Source organism: Hylobates moloch, unplaced genomic scaffold (genome assembly GCF_009828535.3).
Source record: "Hylobates moloch isolate HMO894 unplaced genomic scaffold, HMol_V3 SCAFFOLD_13, whole genome shotgun sequence".
Classification (NCBI taxonomy): domain Eukaryota; kingdom Metazoa; phylum Chordata; class Mammalia; order Primates; family Hylobatidae; genus Hylobates; species Hylobates moloch.
The window spans coordinates 55,368,533-55,388,297 of NW_026652288.1; the positions used below are offsets into that span (position 1 = coordinate 55,368,533).

Genomic DNA, 19,765 nt, shown 5'->3' on the forward strand with positions numbered 1-19,765 from the left:
ATTTTTCTTTTCTCAATTTTAAGAGATAATCTCACCCCCTACTTCATAGACTGAAAAGGAGCCATCATGTAAAAATTCTCTTGATTTTCTTTCTACTCTTCCCCAGAAATATACTTGCAGTTCAGCACTTCTATTTATTTTCTTACTTTTTGTCTCCATAGCAGAAATATTTCTCCCCTCACTCAAGCTAAGTTCTCCAGTTGTTCTGGTTCACATTCCATTTATTTCAATTAGAAACTTCACTACAACACTTATTTTCTTCTTTCCTGAATCTTCAGATTCTACTCTACCTCATTATCTCTGCATATTCTCTTGTATTCAATGCAATTTTGAATTATTATGAATTCCTATTTGCTAAATCCAAAGGACACTTTGAAGTCCTTATTCTGTTTGAACTTTGACACTGTCTCTTCTGCCTTTCGTGAACTTTTCTTTCTTCACTTAATTTCCTGAATTCTTCATCTCCCTTCTGCCTCTCTGACAAATTTCATAGAATATTCCTCACAAAATATTCATCTTTCTTATATTTTTCTCTAATCTTTTCCTATGTATTCTCACCCACTTAAATATTTTCAACAGTATACCTTTGCAAGAGGCTTCAAGTTCACATCTCTGAAACTTTTCTTGTGTTTAGATCTCAATTCTTCCTATATCCTGGACTTGTCCCCCAAAAAGCTCTCAAAGATGTTAAGCTCAAAGTGTCACAAATACACATGTTATTTCTCTCCAAAACCTTCTCCTTTTCTTTAGCTTATTTAGCAATACAATTTTACTTCCAATAATTCAAGGTAGCATTATTTGTTATCAAATCCCAATTTCCACTGATCTTCAGGACAGCTAACCCAGTGGTTCTTAATTAGTATGTAAGCACCTGGGGAGTTTTGGGAATAATGCAGGACCCAGAGATACTGATTCAGCAGGCCTGGAATGTGACCCAGGAATCCACAAGTTGAACCAGTATCCTAGGTGATTCTGATGATGGAGCCTTTAATCTACACCTTGAGAAACATTGATCCAAGGAGCCATCCTGTTGATTCTGCCTCTAAAATACAATTTATATTTACTGTTTCCTGTCTGTTTTCACTGTAACTACGCCCTAGTGTTGGCCCTCACCTGTTTTGCCTGAAGTATTGAAACAGCCTTTTTTGGACCTCTGAGACTGTTTTCTCTATTTCTCCTCTCCATGCTCCATCCTTTAAAAATGCCAACAAGGTCTTCTACTTAAACCAAAGATAAGATCCATATTACTTCTCTTACCAAGTCCCAATGGTAGTTACTTGATACGATTTGGCTGTGTCCTTACCCAAATCTCACCTCGAATTGTAATAATCTTCACTTGTCAAGGGTGGGGCCAGGTGGAGATAATTGAATCATGGGGGGCTGTCTCCCCCATACTGTTATTGTGGTAGGGAATAAGTCTCATGAGATCTAATGGTTGTATGAAGGGGAGTTCCCCTGCACATGCTGTCCCTTGCCCACCGCCATGTAAGATTTCCCTTTGCTCTTTCTTAATCTTCCACCATGTTTATGAGGCCTCCCCAGTTATGTGGAACTGTGAGTCAATTAAACCTCTTTCCTTTATAAATTACCTAGTTTCAGATATGTCTTTATTAGCAGCATGAGAACAGACTAATACATTACCTATTGAGAAAATTCATCTCAAAATCTTTAATATCCTTTTTTCAGTCCTTCTAGATTGTGGGTTCAAGCTCATATACTTCAGCATCATTTGAGTTCCTAGACTTTTTAAAATTCCTTGCACACTCCTGGAGCTTTGTCATAATATGCTGTTTGCTCAACCTGAACTAGTCCAATTTAAATGCCATATTTGCCTCAGAGTCCTATAGCCCTTACCTACTTCTAACTACCCTCCTCATCAGTCACTCTTTCAAAGTACCCATCTTGATTTGGCTTATACATCATTATTTATTTATTTGTCTCTTTAGCATTTTACAGTGTGAGGTACACACTCAATTTGTGATCCTAAACAATGCTTTTCACCTTTCTGAGCCTGATTTTTTCTGTCAGCCTGAAGGATAATACATCTTTCAGGACTGATATGCTAAATAAATGAAATAAAGTGTCTAGTTTGAAGAAGAGTGCTGTGTTGTCTGAATAAATGTAATAAAGTGTCTAGTTTGAAGAGTGCTGTGTTGTCTGAATAAATGTTTTCCTTCTTTCCCTCTCTCCTTCCCTCTTTTCAATTTCTTTCCCTTTGCCTTTATCTCTGTGGGCATTTCTTCTTTTCTCCTTAGTTTCTTGCCTTGCGTCTTTCTTTTCTACTCTCTTCTCCTTCTTGTCTTTCCTTCTCCCTCATTTTCTTTCTCTACCTTCCTGAGTTCCATGCGGCACTGATCACAATGTTTGACACATATCTGTTGCTCACTAAAGACGGAATTTTTTTAGTAAATTGAGTCACATTGGTTATGCAGCTGTCAGAACGAGCCAATGTTATTGAAAATACTGAGAAGTTATACTATATTCATACTGTGCATAAACAAACAAATCTATCCATTATGATATGACCAGTACCTGTACAGAGAAAAGCTTCCATGTTGAAGCAGCTCTAATCCTATAGAATTACCATGTTTAAGAATAACTACTATTGTGACTAATAATTAGTGGATGTTTGTGTTTCTCTTAATATTAGGAACAACAAAACCATATCCTGCTGATATTGTAGTTCAGTTCAAGGATGTATATGCATTGATGGGCCAAAATGTGACCTTAGAATGTTTTGCACTTGGAAAGTAAGTATACTGACACTTTTATTAATATATATAGAAATAGTACCATTTTAGGAAATAAATAATTGTTTAGCTATAAACATAAAGTAATTGTCTTTTAAGTGTGTGAAACTTTAGCACTTGTATCTTCTATTTAAAGTCCTGTTCCGGATATCCGATGGCGGAAGGTTCTAGAACCAATGCCAAGCACTGCTGAGATTAGCACCTCTGGGGCTGTTCTTAAGATCTTCAATATTCAGCTAGAAGATGAAGGCATCTATGAATGTGAGGCTGAGAACATTAGAGGAAAGGATAAACATCAAGCAAGAATTTATGTTCAAGGTAGATACGTTATTTTAATTTTTAAATTTTGTATAAATTTCATCAATATCTTATTTACAGCCATTTCCATACATGAAAAACTACTATATAATGATTAATAGTTTTGAAAACAGTGATGCATGTTACATCATGGAGAAAGATAAAATATTTCTCATATGTCTAATGAAGTCACAACTATGAGTTATAGAAGTTACGAACTTATTACCAATTGAACCATAGGTAATAGCAATGGATTGATAGAAGTGTTATTGGTAATTTTCAGAATATACACTTAATATAGTTTGTTTACTCATTTTATCACTGTCTTTTTCAGTATCTTTTTATTTATAGAAGAAGCTATGTGTTATGACTTAGTTTAAGTCAGTGGTTTGCAAACTTAAGCATGCATCAAAATCACATGGAGGGCTTGTTAAAACACAGATTGCTGGGCCAAACTCTCAGAATTTTTTATTCAGAGGTCTGTTAGGGGCTCATGAATTTGTATTTTTAACAAATTCCCAAAGGATGCTGATAATATTGGTCCTGGAGTCACACTTTGAGAACCACTGGTCTAAGGAATCATTTTTTTTTTTTTTTTTTGACAAAATTATCTTGGCACAAGCCTTTGATTTTCACCCATTAAAATACACTTACATTTGGGAAGACAGATTTTTTTTCAGGCCACATTGGAAATTTCCAGACTGAAATAATCTCTATAATGTTCCACAGCATGAACCTTGCAGGTCACAAGTGAATACACATTGAGGGTTTCCACAAGATTATTCATTTTTAACTCTGGCTACTGTCCCATTTCACTTTCTCCTGTCTCTCCCAAAAAGGAATAAAAAATCTGACAGTTTCACCCATACTCTCCAAAAGTGTTGTCTCCATCTCCAGTTTTTCTTCTCTCTTAAATGCACTCCAACATGATTTGCATCTCTACCTCTCCACAGAAACCTTTCTTTTCATGACCACAGACTTCCATATTGCTAAAGCTAATGATCAATTCTCAGTTGCACTTTGATCTAACAGCAGTAGTTGCCACAGTTGGTCCTTCCCTTCTTCATGATTCACTTTCTGTGCTTCATGTCTGCAACCCACTTTGTTATTAATTTCCTTGTATAATCTTTCATTCTCCATTGCCTTTCAACTTCATACTTTTCTAACATTGGTGTGATCAGGGTTCCATCTGTGAAACCCATCTCCATTTCAGTCACTCCCTTTATGATCCCACTTGTGATCATGGCTTTAGACACACTCTGTACCCTGAATGCTGTAACCCAAACATTTACCCTGAACTTCAGACTTGTATGTCCAATGCCACAGTAACGTTAATGCGATACATATCAAGTGTGCAGGAAATGGCCTCCTGAAAGGAAGGAAACACTAGGTAAGATCCTTTAAACTTTTGAAATAAATCCACCACTTTCTACTAGGTTTCTAAAGCTTATAGACCTATTTTTATTCAACATATTAAGAAAACTATACTCCAGGTTCTCAACAGAGTATTTTGAACTGTCTAATATCTAAAGCCTTAGAAGAACGTATTTACAGAAGGTAATTTAAGAGAAATATTATTTATTCTTTACTAATGCAGCATACTAAGTATTATCTTTAGATCTGATCACATCACTAGAAGGTTACCTAATTAAGCCATATATAGAATGTGTCAAGCCAATTCAATTATTCATTACATGATGTAATAGCAAATGTCTGTGTTGTCTATGTGAGGCCAAGACAGGAAGGGTGCTGATATTCCTGTATTATGTATTGCTAAGATTGTATACAAAATAAAACCTCTCTCAATTACAATGAACATATCCACCAATATTTTAAAAAATATCTCCCTATGTTACAGATAAATATAATGATGAGTGAAAACATGTACTAAATAAGATTATATATGCTTTAAAATATATAGGTGTACATATGTCTACATGTATAATATAGACATTATAATGTATAATGTTGATAGTTTTTGGTGAGATAAAAGTGTTTTCTAGTTTTTAAATTTCTGGTATTTTATCACTTGTTAAATGCTTTTTATAAGATGCATATATTGCTTTTGCCGTAAAATTAACACAAGTTCCCAGTTTCAAAGAAATATTATTCTCCACTCAGGATTCTTTCCTCCTACTTCCTTTTTATGTTATATTAATTTATTTATCTGCATATATTTAGACTAGATAACTGAAATAATCAAAAAGACTGTCAAATTGTTTATTTGCTTGTTCTCTAGAAATATTTTTTCTTTGGAAAATTTTTAGCGTTTTCTCATTTTTATGGATGTTTCTTTAGATATCAAGTAGATCAGATTAAAGAATGAGATTGAGATCAATTTTACTACTGCATGGATTTCAGCAATCATAGCTACTGTATATAGTTTCTAATATGGAAAGAGTATATTTAGGTGTCCAAGTCACTTTTCTAGCACCACAGTAAGATGTTACAGTGGCCACTAGCTGAAAAGTTCCATCAAAATGAAGATGATGTATACCTGAGGGAGTGGGAAAAAAATCTGAGTCTTTATCCAAAATGTTAAGAGATGGTGTCATATTGAATTGAGATGTAATTCTTTAAAACCTCAATGGTCATTTTGACAGACTTGAAAGGTTTATGTTATGAGCAGAAAAAAATCAATTATTTTAGTACTAATTATAACTCAGCTTTTCAACAACATGATTTACAAATGGAAAAATAATGACTGAGTTACAGTTACCTCCTGCTGTAATAATACAGGATTTGCATAGGTTAAACCTATGCAAAGACAAGGCCTATTACTGAATTCAGGATACCTACACTATCTGATGTATTCTGCAGAATTAGGTTAACTAAATGTAATATTTATACTCTGGAGATTATGATGGATCTTGAGACTTTCATTTAACGTTTACAATGTTTCTTACTTTTTAGCATCCCCTGAGTGGGTAGAACACATCAATGACACAGAGGTGGACATAGGCAGTGATCTCTACTGGCCTTGTGTGGCCACAGGAAAGCCCATCCCTACAATCCGATGGTTGAAAAATGGATATGCGGTATGTATGTTCAAGTGCTTTGCTGTTCCTGAGTTCCTGTTCAAGCAGTGTTTCAGGGTAGTCCTGGGATAAATTTAGCAGGAGAGCCAATAGAGAAAGGGTACTTGGGCCCTGAAATATAAAAGCTTCCTAAAAAACAAAAACTGAACATAACGTATCTTCTTTCAGTTTAAACAACTTTCTGTAATCTTACTCTACCTTCTCTCTTTCTCTCTCTCCTTATTTTTTCCTTTGTTCCACTTTTCCACCCTCTTCCTACTCATCCATCTCCAATACCTAATATTGTCCTCTTTTTCTTGCCACTATTTTCCTGTACCCCACAGAGACAGAGGTAAGAGTGAAGCTCTAAGTCCTATCTTTGGCCCTGGGGACAAGTAGCAGCAGTGGGATTCTTCTCTACCTTCCCACTGTAATCTCCCAGCTGGTCCAAGAGGGGAAAAGGTGGACTCTCAGCTCTGTAGGATGAATAGAACAAGAGCCTTTGGGCATGGTAAGTGGGTTTTCCTTTCCCATGCCATGAAAATCCCACTCAGTTCATCTTAGGTAACAGTGGGGGCAGATGAACATAATGTATCTAAATTAAAAGACAACCAAACCCAGACCTAAGTGAAAGTATTTCTATTAAATTTCATTGAGAATATGTTTCAATTTTATTCTTTTCAGTATCATAAAGGGGAATTAAGACTGTACGATGTGACTTTTGAAAATGCCGGAATGTATCAGTGCATAGCTGAAAACACATATGGAGCCATTTATGCAAATGCTGAGTTGAAGATCCTGGGTCAGTATCATTTCTAACTTCTGTTAAACATTGTTAAAGCAATATGTCATATCACACAAAATATTTATTGAGCCTACACAAAATACCCAGTACTGTGTTAGGTGTACGACCTAGGTTGGTTGCTTACTGATTTATTTATTGCTAATTATCATAATTCAGACTAATGAAACAATGGAATAGAATGAATCTTTGCCACAAAAAAAGTCGTCTTCAGAGCATTAGCAGCAGTGGCCATACCTAGGAGCACATTAGAAGTGCAGAATCCCAGGCTCACCCCAGACCTACTGAATGGACACTTTAAAAAGATCCCCAGATGATTTTAATACAAAGATAATTTTGAGAATGACCAGACCAGAGAATGAAGAGTCAAAACCCAGATGAAGATATGCCTAGGCCTAGAAAAGCCTCCAGAAAGTACACAGTTACGGATGATTGTAATATGTCGAAATATATGGATGAAATCTGCTTGGAATCTGCCAAGGGAAGAGGAGAGAGAGCAGTGGATTAAATGTGGGGATGCTGAATAAAGTCAGAGCATGCCATCAATGGAGTAACCTTTTTTAAGACTCTATATTCTGTTCTGGTAATTATTGCTCTGTACTTGGAGGTAACGATGAACTACAAATGATCATGTACTCCTTAATTAGTTGACTAGATCCATTATTCCCACAGCTGTTTATAGATAGGTCCTGAAAGCAGGGCTCCAATTATTTTGGCATTTTGCAGAGTGTTTGCATACAGATGATGCTCAGTAATTGTATAAAGAAGGAGAGACTGCATTGTTTAATGAAAAGTACATGCTTTGGAAACAGAAGGACCTAGGTTCAAATGTGACTCCCACTTATTACTACCTGTGGCACCTTTGCCGAATTAGATAATCCTAATAGATTTCAATTTTCTCATTTATAAACTGGGAATAGTTCATTCAACATGTGGTTTAGAGGGTTGACTAGGACCATATGTCAATGTGTATAATGCTGGTCAACTTTCTCCAGCCTTTCACTTTACTTTCCTTGAGGAATTGAGTCAAAGCAACTGAATTCAGTGTTAATTTTAAGGTAAATGTGTATAAAATATTTGATTGAAATTAAAGTTATTTATTTATTGAGACAGGGTCTCACAGTGTTGCCCAGGCTGGAGTGCAGTGAGGCGATCACGGCTCACTGCAGCCTTGACCTTCGAGGTTCAGGTGATCCTCCACCTCAGCCTCCTGGATAGCTGGGACTACAGGCATGCAACAATATGCCCAGCTTATTTTTTGTATTTTAGGTAGAGATGGAGTTTCACCATGTTACCCAGTCTGCTCTCAAACCCCTGGGCTAAGCCATCTGCCCACTCCAGCCTCCGAAAGTGCTGGGATTATAGGTGTGAGCCACCAAGCCTGGATTCCAATTAAAGTTTCTAATAATCAATTCAGTTATCATCAACAATTGTACATTTGAATTGGGTGAATTTTATAAGTCAAAGTTATTAAAGTTACAATGCATTAGGTATAGCATGCATATTGGTGACAGCTGATCATATTTACTGAGATTAATCCTTTCCATTAACTATTAAAGGAGAATAAAAGATTCTACAACACAGAAGCAATGTTTAGGCTTTACAAACAGAAAGAGAAAAATAATAATTTGTTTTCTTTTTAGCGTTGGCTCCAACTTTTGAAATGAATCCTATGAAGAAAAAGATCCTGGCCGCTAAAGGTGGAAGGGTGATAATTGAATGCAAACCTAAAGCTGCACCAAAACCAAAGTTTTCATGGAGTAAAGGGACAGAGTGGCTTGTCAATAGTAGCAGGTCAGTGCTGAAACTAGAAATCCAATTGCAAAAACTGTTTGAAAAAGTTTATTTTACAGAAGACTTGTTTATATGTTAATAATGAAAATGTTGTTTGCTCTAAATTTTTTTTTTTTCACAGAAGATCCTGTAGTTCTAAGTTGGACAGAAATACCTACCCCTGTCAGTATCTATTATAATGAAAGTTCAATTAACAGGACTCTATAATGTATAAGGAATTTAGAAAATTGAAGCTCAGAGGTGTTTTTTGTTGTCTTGTTATAAATTGCCCAATGTCATACAGCTAATAAACAATGGGAAATAAAATAGGAGCTCTCTAACATATTTTCCCCCCAATATAGGCATCTATATCCATTCATATTCAACTGAATTTTATGCAATTAGCCTATTAATTTTTGTAGAAAAATAAAAAGATGATTTCAAAGTGCAAATAATCTCTTCCCATCTTGAAATGAACAAGATGCTATCATCATATTCCTTATAAGTGGACAATCTACCAATGTTTTGGTGGTTTGGGGACAAAATGAAAAAGCAGTGTACACCTTATATAGATTATTTGTATGAAAACCACACTGAACCGTTTGTATGTTTCCTAGAAGAAGTAATATTGAGTGCAAAAATTATGAAGAGGAGAAAGCCAGGATGGGAAATGGGAGGGATGGGATGTGGGCATTGGCTTTGTGGTGTATTCCAGAATGTGAGGGCAGCATGAACAAAGGCCCTATGGTGAGGAGTTTAGAATGTGTAAGAAATTGCGGAAACTGAAATCAGTGTGATTTGTCCTTAGAGGAAAATGGAGGAGACTTTTAAGAGATGAGACATAGTAAGCCAGATCATAAATAACAAAGTTTTCTATGCTAAGGGGCTTAGGCTTCATCTAAGAGTAATGGCAATCTGTTTAAAGTCTTAAATAAGGGAGGACAAGGATCACTTTTGTATTTGAAAGACTATTATTACTCACGTGTAGAAAATACATTATTTTCTTCACAGTAACCCAATAAAGTAACATGGGAATTATCATCCATATTTTGATGTGTCTAAAGCTTGGTAAAGTTAAAGTGACCTTCTGAAAAAATATATTGATGCTATCTAAACTAGAACTTGAAGTTGTAAGACATTGATATAAATTGGGAATATGCCAACACAGCCCTCTTATTAGGATGAGCACAGGCACGGCTGTTTATGGAATGGGGCAAGAGGGCAGGGACATCAAGGGCTTCCCTGAACACACTGACTTTTAAAGTTAATATCATTGACCTCAGAGTTGTTAAGATTTTAACAAAATGATACTACAAGAAATGTTAAAGGAAAAGCCCATTTGTTCAATATGCTGCTGAAACATTAATGGTCAGACAATGAGCAATGCAGAGACCATGATCAAAGGGCAGCTACATGTGTAGGTGCTTACTCCTTCCACAGCCTAGAGCAGGGCATTCCCCATTGGACAAACCATTAATTCTCCTCTGTGATAATAAAATATTTTTCTGATTCTGATGAAGACCGATATCATGGACCTCTTCAACCAAGGATTTCCCAGAACTATGTTTCATGGACTTGTTTTTCCTAAATATCAACATGTGTTCAAAAAAAGAAGAGAAAGATATAGCTCCTGAAATTTTACAATTTTGATTGTGTTATGATATTTTTAAAGCCTTTGAAATCAAATTGCATTTTTCCTTGATGAAAGCATCTATAAATCTAATTTTTACTTAGTACTTTAACCCATTACTATCTCGGTGTAAATACCATTTAATAGTAGATAAAGTATTCATATGCAAATATATTTGAATTGTAAAATAACATGTATGAAAAGCCAAACATAAAAATTTTGGTGTCTATTTTGAAAAAGAATACCCAAGGACTAACTAAATATTGGTCTTTAAGCATAATCTTATTCTCCTGAAAATAACTATAAAAACCATTTCCACATAACTAAGTTATTTCTGTATCTGGTTAGTGCCTAAAGAGTGGTTTATGTGATATTTGGGAGAAGCTATGTATCTTGATAAATGGTAATTAAGTTCTCACTTTATGATTTTTTGGCTCAAATGATATATTTTCTGCAGCAGAATTTCTTTGTAATTAGCAGAATTAAGTTAGTTGCTAATTTAAATTCAATGGATTGCTATTAGCTCTAAAGTCACTTTTATTTAAACCACTTATGGGAAGGGATCTTCATTAGTCTTTTCTACTCCAGAGGTTATTCTGGAGTAATTTTGGCAACAATAAGTGACCAATTGGTTAAAGACCAGATTGTTCCTAGTTTGTTTGACAGCTGATCTATATCATAGTATCTGGAAATAAGGATAAGATCTTGAGAGTTTACTTTACTTTACTTTAAGAATAAGGAGAATTATTACAAAAAAATCAGGTTTTCTAAATATTTTTATTAAAAAGTATTTTAATTTCAAGGGCAAAGTACCTGAAAGTATAAATGAGATGAATGACACATGGAATTATGTATACCCTTTAAAGATGGTAAAGATCACTTGAAAACATAAGTAAGCTAAAAATATTAGCGTGATTTAAGAAAGAATCATCATTGTGTTTTCCCTTGCTACTTCATTATAATTTTTGTTGTGTTTCTCGAAAAATCATTAAATGAGAGGGATGTGGGAACTTGGCTGAGGACTTATACTAGAGCTTAGTGAGAAAAAGTGTGACCCATTAATATTGGTACTGAATTAATATGTGTCCTCCAAGAAGCTGACGCCAGGAAGATTAGCTATGTAAGAAATTAATTAATGGCAATGCATGGGAGGGAAAATAGAGAGGAAGCGGGTGGAGGCTTGGAAAAGTATTTTACTGAGATACAGGTCTGATCCCAGATGAAGGACAGAGGGAAGGAAGGAAAAAAGATTGTGTTGAAATGACTTGGACTGCACTGCACTTTTCTAAGAGAGTATGGTCATGCCGCCGGAGAGTCTTCCAGTCCAAAATGCGTATCAGAGGAGTTGCTGTCTTCCAGGAGCAGGCCTGGCTTAAAATTCCTCCCATGATCAGTCATTGGCTGAGAACAGCCTGTGGAATGTGTGGCTGTGAATAAACACAGTGATGGATTTTTGAGTACAGGGTCTGGGACAGAGAATAAATTACACTCCTCAGAGTTGGAGAAAGAGGCATATTCTCAGCTTCCATGATCTTAAATAATTACTTTTATCATTATATTATTTTGATACTTCATTTCTCCTTCAACAACAAAAAGTATTCTGAAATGAGCTTCAAGTCAGGACTGGATTGTTCAAGAAAGGAAAGGAAATCCTGGACTATAATATTAGTGGAAATTTTGTTATTTTCTTACATGAAGATTTTTATCAGTAAGGTAGATAGTTTTGTTTCTTTTATCAGACTTTGCCCTTAAAATGGATATACGTTTGCATGTTTTGTGCAAACGTTCAAAGATAATTTAGTTTTGAAAATGATCTATTTAAAGAAAGTAAAAAATCTAGTGACAGGCAATTCAATATTTAATCTAAGTGTCAGTTTCCATGTAATAAAACTTAGTGAGTTTTAGTCTCCATCCCCTGGGGAAGAGGCTGACAGGCAGGGAAATATGTGTAGAATGAAAGACTTAGTTTCTGTTCAAAGAAGAATTTCCTAAATATTAATTTGTTCCAGAAGTTGTTACTAAGGAGGTTTTAAAATATTTTTTAAAGTTTCTAAAAATAAAATATGTCTATATTTCTCTGTGGCCATGGAAATGGCAGTCTGTCCTCACCTCCTAGTCTGAATTGAAGTCCTAAGGTTACATTTCTGGGAGACCTGGGCTCATTTCTTTCAGGCCTATGACTGATTTCAGCCTGTCCCATAGTGGAAGGTCAGTTAGAGGGCTATGGCAATAGTTCAAGAAATAGATGAAAGTGGATTTCCAAAACAAATTGTCAACGATGAGAAAAAATATTTATTATAACTAAAGGCTAGAATTTTCAACTTACAAAAACGTCTGTGGTCGCATGATTTATATAGAATGTAATAATTGAAAAATATTAGTGTTTGTAATCTAAGACATAATAATGTATTTTACTAAATCAGGTTTGTGAATTATATATATTTTTATTTCACTAGAATACTCATTTGGGAAGATGGTAGCTTGGAAATCAATAACATTACAAGGAATGATGGAGGTATCTATACGTGCTTTGCAGAAAATAACAGAGGGAAAGCTAATAGCACTGGAACCCTTGTTATCACAGGTAAGTTAATGTTTGAGGGTGCTTAATTTCTAATGTATTAAAAAAACATGATTCAGCACTAAGCATCAAAACAGTCAATGTATTTGTAAGTTTCTTTTCCAAAAGAATTTCAGGCAAGTTTCTTGCTTGATGATATTGTTCTTGGAATTTGGATGTGAAAACATCTTATTTTGCACAGATAAATAAAAATATATTGGTTCTATTATTTTAATATACCAGATAATATGGTGTCTTATATCTTCTTGAATTGTGCTTTACTTTTTTATTTAAAAATCTATAGATCCCACACGAATTATATTGGCCCCAATTAATGCCGATATCACAGTTGGAGAAAATGCCACGATGCAGTGTGCTGCCTCCTTTGATCCTGCCTTGGATCTCACATTTGTTTGGTCCTTCAATGGCTATGTGATCGATTTTAACAAAGAGAATATTCATTACCAGAGGAATTTTATGGTATGTGTTTTAAGTTTCATCTTGTTAACACCCCAGTGAGTCCTATGTGTCTGCATTGAAAGTTCTATTACTATAATCACATTTTATATCATCTTTGTCTTTCATGAGACCAAAAAGCAGGCAAAAAAGCTTTCTGTGGTTCTCCTTATATTAACTGTTGTACTGCTAAATCTTTGTAAAATGGCTAGCCCTGAGGATTTTGGTAGAAATATTAATCAATTAATATTAATTGGGCTTTAGGTATGATCTCCCCCTTAATTTTAATACAATTGATGTGTATTATGTCAGTATATATGTGCCCTTGGTTCTAGTGCCTTCCTTTTTACTTTAAATGAAGAGCATAGAACTTAATCTTTGTTATAATGATGACCTTAAAGCATTTATGTTATGCTTTAAGAGTAAGAAAGAGACAAAATTATATATGTTGGAGAATTTGGAGGATTCGTTTATGTGATTTGAAGAGGGTTAAATGGCTATATTTTAAGAATTGAAAGGTGTTACATTCTACAAGTCCTATAGTTAAACATAGTGATATAGAGAGTCAAGGTGTAGAAAGAAATAAAATAGAGGGAAAAGACTGGGAAATAATGCAGGCAAAACAACTTGTATAAGAACATCGTTGGTGTCTTGGTAGGCTGTCTAGGTTACAGTGTATTTAAAAAGTAAATTAATCACTGGCCCTACCAGCCTGTTCTTTAGAAAAGCAAACATTTGGAAGACTAAGGACATATTTAGAACACAGGCATAATTAAGAAAACTTTTATTTTAGAAGTCAGTTATTAATATAAAAAAAGAAGCACAAATGAACTCAGTAGGACATTTAAGATTAAGTCCCATAAAATCTGAAGATTGTATGTACACATTATTGTATTATGCTTTTATATTTTCCAGCTATGTTTTTAGCTTTAAGAGAGTTTTAATTTATCTGATCTAGTTACAACTGTACACCTCTAGTAAACATACCAATCCTCTTTCAGTTTCTGAACCAAAATTATACTTTAAAAAATAACAATTGAGAATTGGCAGAGAACTGTAAATTTTGTATTTTGACATTATATCATGTAATATATTTTCCTTATAGATCTGAAACTATTTTGCACATGCCCAAAATTAGTCAAATTGGCACCAAAATCTCCAATACTTTATTTAAATTGTATTTTATTTCGCAAGAAAAGTAAATACAACTCGAGTTTTATTCATTTTAAGGGAAAAAAGTAAGCTAAACAGGGATCTTACTTTCTCAAAAAGTAGGCTCCTGAATTTGAAAGAATTATCTTTGGTGTTATAAATTGAATAATTTCAAAAGTAAAGTCTAGAAGTTCCACAACCATAGTTTATAAAGTAGTAACTAATAGCTGCAATGAAGTCTGTGTAAATAAATTTGCAGACAAAAATTGCCCTAAACTGAAACTTCATATTTAGAGCTTATTTATATTCTTTAAAATACTAGTTACATTGTGCTGGTACATGTAAATAATGACTGCAAAAAGAAAATGAAAAAAGGAATTTAAAGAGAAAGAAAAATTGATCCCAGTCCCTTTTTTTTAAAAAACAAACAAACAGGAAAACAAAGAAATAACTGGAATACTAATTAGGAAACAAATAATAAATTAGACCATAAAAATGTAAAAGACCTTGTGGCCACTTAGTGCACGCTCTCCCTTTTCAGATGATAGCTGCAGAGATTCACATAGTTACCCTCTCAGCTAGTCCAGAGCAGAGTCCTGACCGCAGGCCCAATCTCGGGACTCACCACCTCAGGTTTCAGTTCATTCCATCAAATAATGGTCTGACAGTGAGAGCAAACCTACTCAACTGGCTAGATAAGCATCTTAATTGAATCATAATATCAAATGCACATGTTTAGCATTTCGTAGATGGACAGATGCATTCAATTATCTTGATTTTTAAAAGGCCTGGATAAGAATCATTTAAAAATAAATAGTTAAACTGAATTCTGTCTTTGTCTTTCAAACCAACACAAGACTAATGAAGCTGTCCCTGGCACCTTCCTTCTCTTTTAAGGCAAACTACAAAGTTAAACTTCACTGGTCAATATGCCATGCAAAATTTAAGTAAAAACGCTATAAATATTTGATCCACCTTTTGGAAGAGAGTCCTAACAGCTATTAATTGCTTCTAGGATTGTTAATAGATCATACTCAGAATAAGTGGCTCCTCCTATCAAAAGCATGGTGAATATATATATGTTTCTTAAATAATGATTTGGTATTTTATGTAGTTCTCCCAATATTTCAACAATTGAATAGCATTTGTTCATTAAGAATATGTACTAAGCACATGCCATAAGCAGACAAAGTTGTAGGCACTAGGTTAAATAAAACACTGAAATAGACACAGACACCAGCCCAAAATAAACCAATGATACCCCAAGAGTTTAAGATTCAGATGTAAATGTTTTTTGGTAGCTATTACAGTTAACAAAACCGACATAATTAACATGTTTTAACAATTTTCATTGCTAAAATTTAATACAGGAAGTTCTGACTAATAATAAATAAATAATAATGACTAATAATAAAAAGGAATAGGGAAATCAAATTTTAAACTTTTTATTTCAAGAACCTAAGTTTTTATTTTCCAATTTAGTTTCAATAATAAATTGAATTCAATAATTAAGTATACACTGATTTTAGCTTGCTATTCTTGATTGTAACCACTAAGGGGCAACCTTGTATAAGAATTCAAATTTCATAGCCTGGTGTAATTTGGGACTTCTTTTCCTTCATGAAATTAAACAAATGCATTTGCTGATACTTATGAATAAATTGTGAGATTATAGGTGCTTTTTAAATGTCTTCTTTATATTTTTTCTAATTAAAGTTATGTAACTACTAGGAAAAATGTAACTACACATTTTTAAAGATGTATATTTCTTTTAAGAGTTTAATGGGAACACCAAAAAAGCAAAAATAACACTGTCTTTGTATTTAGTAATCCTACTTTATGTAAAACTCTTTGGGATTAATTTATTTTTTAATGTAACTTTCAATTTTAAGGCAGTAATTGCACACCTAGTACTGATTATAGAAAGACACTAAAGAGTTAAACATCTAAAATTTTCCTGAGCATTATATTAATATGTAATAATTGTCAGATGTTCCACTGGAACTTGAACTCATGCATGGGGGATGTTAAAAATACAGCTCGAAGCAGAAATTTAATAAATCTGAGGCTTTGATACAATAAGATATTAAAGCAGTTTATCTGCCATTCTTTTATTTTGTTGATGTTATATGGCAAATGATCATAAATATTTCAAGTCCAATTATAAAGTGGCTCCTGTTTTGGCTTTCTAATTCAATAGCTACTTAATCCGTTAGAGTAAATACAAAAGGCAGAGCCATTTTATTTATTCATTTAATGTATAACCTTTCTTGTTCCAGAAAAGACTTAAGACAATCTATCAAAAATATGAATTTTAAATATCTCATTTTATTCCTCTTTCAAGGTGGCACCTAACCTGTAGAATTTTTCAGTAGCCCTCAAATTTTGATATTCACCTTGGGTCATTTTCTTTCAACTGTTTAACAACATTCCCTGCTTAGAGCCATTATCTTAGCTAATTACATGAGTTTCTTAAAGTTTCCAGTTCTGGAGATTGTCACTATTTCATTTGTATGTGTGTGTGTATGTGTATATATATATACACATACACACACACATACGTATTACTCTTATTACAAATACATGTTAAAGTTGTAATACTGCTGGACATTATTGCCTATCTTTTATGAATTCATAAATACCACTTGAATTGTTCAGAGATTGTGTCATAAACCCACCTGGGCTTTAGGCTTCATTTTCTCACCTCTTATGTGGTGACCCTGATCCAGGGATTAAAATTCTCTAAGCCTCAGAATTTCCCTCTGTAAAACATGATTAATCATTCACTTACTTCATTCAGGTTATTTCACTGGATTTGAAACACTAGTTACTTCATGCAAGAGTGCATATAGAGACTTGGCACAGCATCTGAGAGTATTGGGGACACAAATAAAGTATATAAGTGGTTATTAATACTTTTCATAATAGAGCAATCATCCCCCATTGGAAATTCCAGAAGCTTTTGCTAGCCTTTCTTTCTTTTTTTTTTTTTTTTTTGAGCCACAGATCTCATTTTTCACAATTTAACACTTGCACTGCTTGCTGTGCTGGATACTTAGACTGAGACCAAAAAAATAAAAAAAAAATCTGGGTATTTCATTGCTGAGGGCGGTGAAGAAGTAATAATAGCCAACATTGATTGTGGGCTTACTGTTTAGACAGAATTGGGTTAAATGTTTTTCACATGTTTCTCAGTTGATCTTCACAGAAATCCTCTGTGGAGTGCATATTATTGTGATTTTCTCAGTTTTCAAAGTGAGGAAAATGAGTATTAGAAAAGTTGAGTAACTAGTCCCATGTAATCATACAAGTCGCTAGTGGCTAACAGAAGATTTGAAAACAGGTGTCCTGACTGCCAACCCTGTAATCTCCACCACTTTGATTCTTCATCTTGTGGTTAATGTTCATGTCTGTGTCTATTTAAATAATTCTCCCCTAAGTATTTGACACTCTACAAGACAGTACTGTTCAACTCACATTTTATTCTCTAATCTGGTATAATGAACCTTGTATGCTCACTCAGATTGCCTAAATTACTTCATTCTCCCTACACTGTTAGCCATCTTTGCAATACACTGTAAGTCAAGTCTACACAGTTTCAAGCGTTCTAACTATGAAGTTCCTGGCAATTCCTAATGATCCCCTGTAGATAGGTACTCTAGGTGTGTGTTTGCAGGTATGTGGGTGTGCATTTTTTCTGAGTGCATAGGCAATACCATTCAAGAGAGAAGAAGACAGATTTCTTACCCAAAGGTTATTTTCCTTTTTTAAAGAAAAATTTTATTAAACACATCAAAAAAGGTCTTTAGATTTTAGAAATATGTATTTAAAACTAGATCATGTTGTGATCTTGCACAGAAATTTTGTTTCTGCAAGACAAGCAAAAAGGAGAGGAAAAATGATAGAAGTAAATTTGTTATTTTTTAAATATTTCATTGTCTCTATTCACTATACTATTTTTGTTGTTGTTGCTGTTTTTGTGGATTTTTTTCTTTTTCTTTCTTGTTTTTTTTTTTTTTTTTTTTTTTTTTGAGACGTAGGTTAGCTCTTGTTGCCCAGGCTGGAGTGCAATGATGCAATCTCGGCTCACTGCAACCTCTGCCTCCCAGGTTCAAGTAATTCTCTGGCCTCAGCCTCCCAAGTAGCTGGGATTGCAGATGGCTGCCGCCACACCTGACCATTTTTTTGTATTTTTAGTAGAGATGGGGTTTCATTATCTTGGCCAGGCTGGTCTCAAACTCCTGACCTCAGGTGATCCACCCGCCTCAGCTTCTCAAAGCACTGGGGTTACAGGCATTAGCCACCGCACCCGGCCTCTATTCACTGTTGAACAAGAAGGTTAAGATTATCCAGAATTATGTGGGAGAAAACAAGGATGGCTGGGCAATATCCTTGGTAAGAATCAGATTTGAGCCGAAAAAAATCAGAGCAGGAGACCAGGCAGCCACAGGGAGATCGTGGAAGCCCTGAAGTATTCTAACTTTGGTCCCATGTGGAGACATTTTTGGTTATCACAATTATAGAGGTGTTGGGGGGGGGGTGTTTTGGGCATCTGTTTAGCTATTAAATATCCTATAATGCACAAGACAGATTCCAAAAACATAGTATTATCTGGCCCAAATTATCAATAGAACCAAGCTTGAGAAATGTCCTCAAGAAAGATATTAAAGAAGAGACTTAGCAATACTGGGACTAGCCACTGCAAGGTTTTAAGCATGATATACTGGAAACAAAGAGATGTTATATTGTTTTGAGCATCTGAGAGTATTGGGGGCATGAATAAAAAGAAACTATATTTTTTAAAATGCATATCCAAAATAGTTTAAGTAGTAGAGGTTAGGTTTTATGTGTTTCTTGAATTTAAGACTCTTAAATTTTGATGAGCAGTGGAAAAGAGGGAGAAATAAATAAAAATTATACCGGCTCCTGGCATAGTCTTATGACACACGAAACATACAAAAGCATTCGGCCCATGTCAAATTGCTCCATTTTTCTTATCAATAATTAGTTGGAAAAGAGTTACATAATTAGATAATTCTATCACACTTCATTCTGTATGAATAAATAACTTTTCTGATCCCATTTTTACTACCGTAAACCTTTACTGATAACCTAACTGCTATGTTTTATTTGCTATTTACCAGTGTTAAATGAAGGAAGATATCTATGTTCCTGGGTGTGTTTTCAGTTGGGCTAGCTTCTTTTAAGATCATCACACTTCCCATGTATAGACCATGTTAGCTGATGTCACTCTCTAGCCTAGCTTCTCATAGTCCTTACTAAGCATTTGTTGATAAGGATGCCAGGTGAATGGAATTAAGCATATAT

The 19,765-nt window shown here is 34.4% G+C and overlaps 1 protein-coding gene across 9 annotated transcripts in view; it reads left to right on the forward strand.

The window, feature by feature from the left end:
* CNTN1 (contactin 1) overlaps positions 1-19,765 on the forward strand; it is a 402,152-nt gene that overhangs the window by 245,617 nt on the left and 136,770 nt on the right. For all 9 annotated transcript variants that reach the window (XM_032173711.2, XM_032173712.2, XM_032173709.2 and 6 more), the window contains 7 exons: positions 2,651-2,750; positions 2,887-3,068; positions 5,961-6,085; positions 6,749-6,866; positions 8,510-8,660; positions 12,726-12,853; positions 13,134-13,309. In XM_032173711.2, the coding sequence (XP_032029602.1) occupies positions 2,651-2,750; positions 2,887-3,068; positions 5,961-6,085; positions 6,749-6,866; positions 8,510-8,660; positions 12,726-12,853; positions 13,134-13,309 (980 nt within the window). The remainder of the gene's footprint in view (positions 1-2,650; positions 2,751-2,886; positions 3,069-5,960; positions 6,086-6,748; positions 6,867-8,509; positions 8,661-12,725; positions 12,854-13,133; positions 13,310-19,765) is intronic.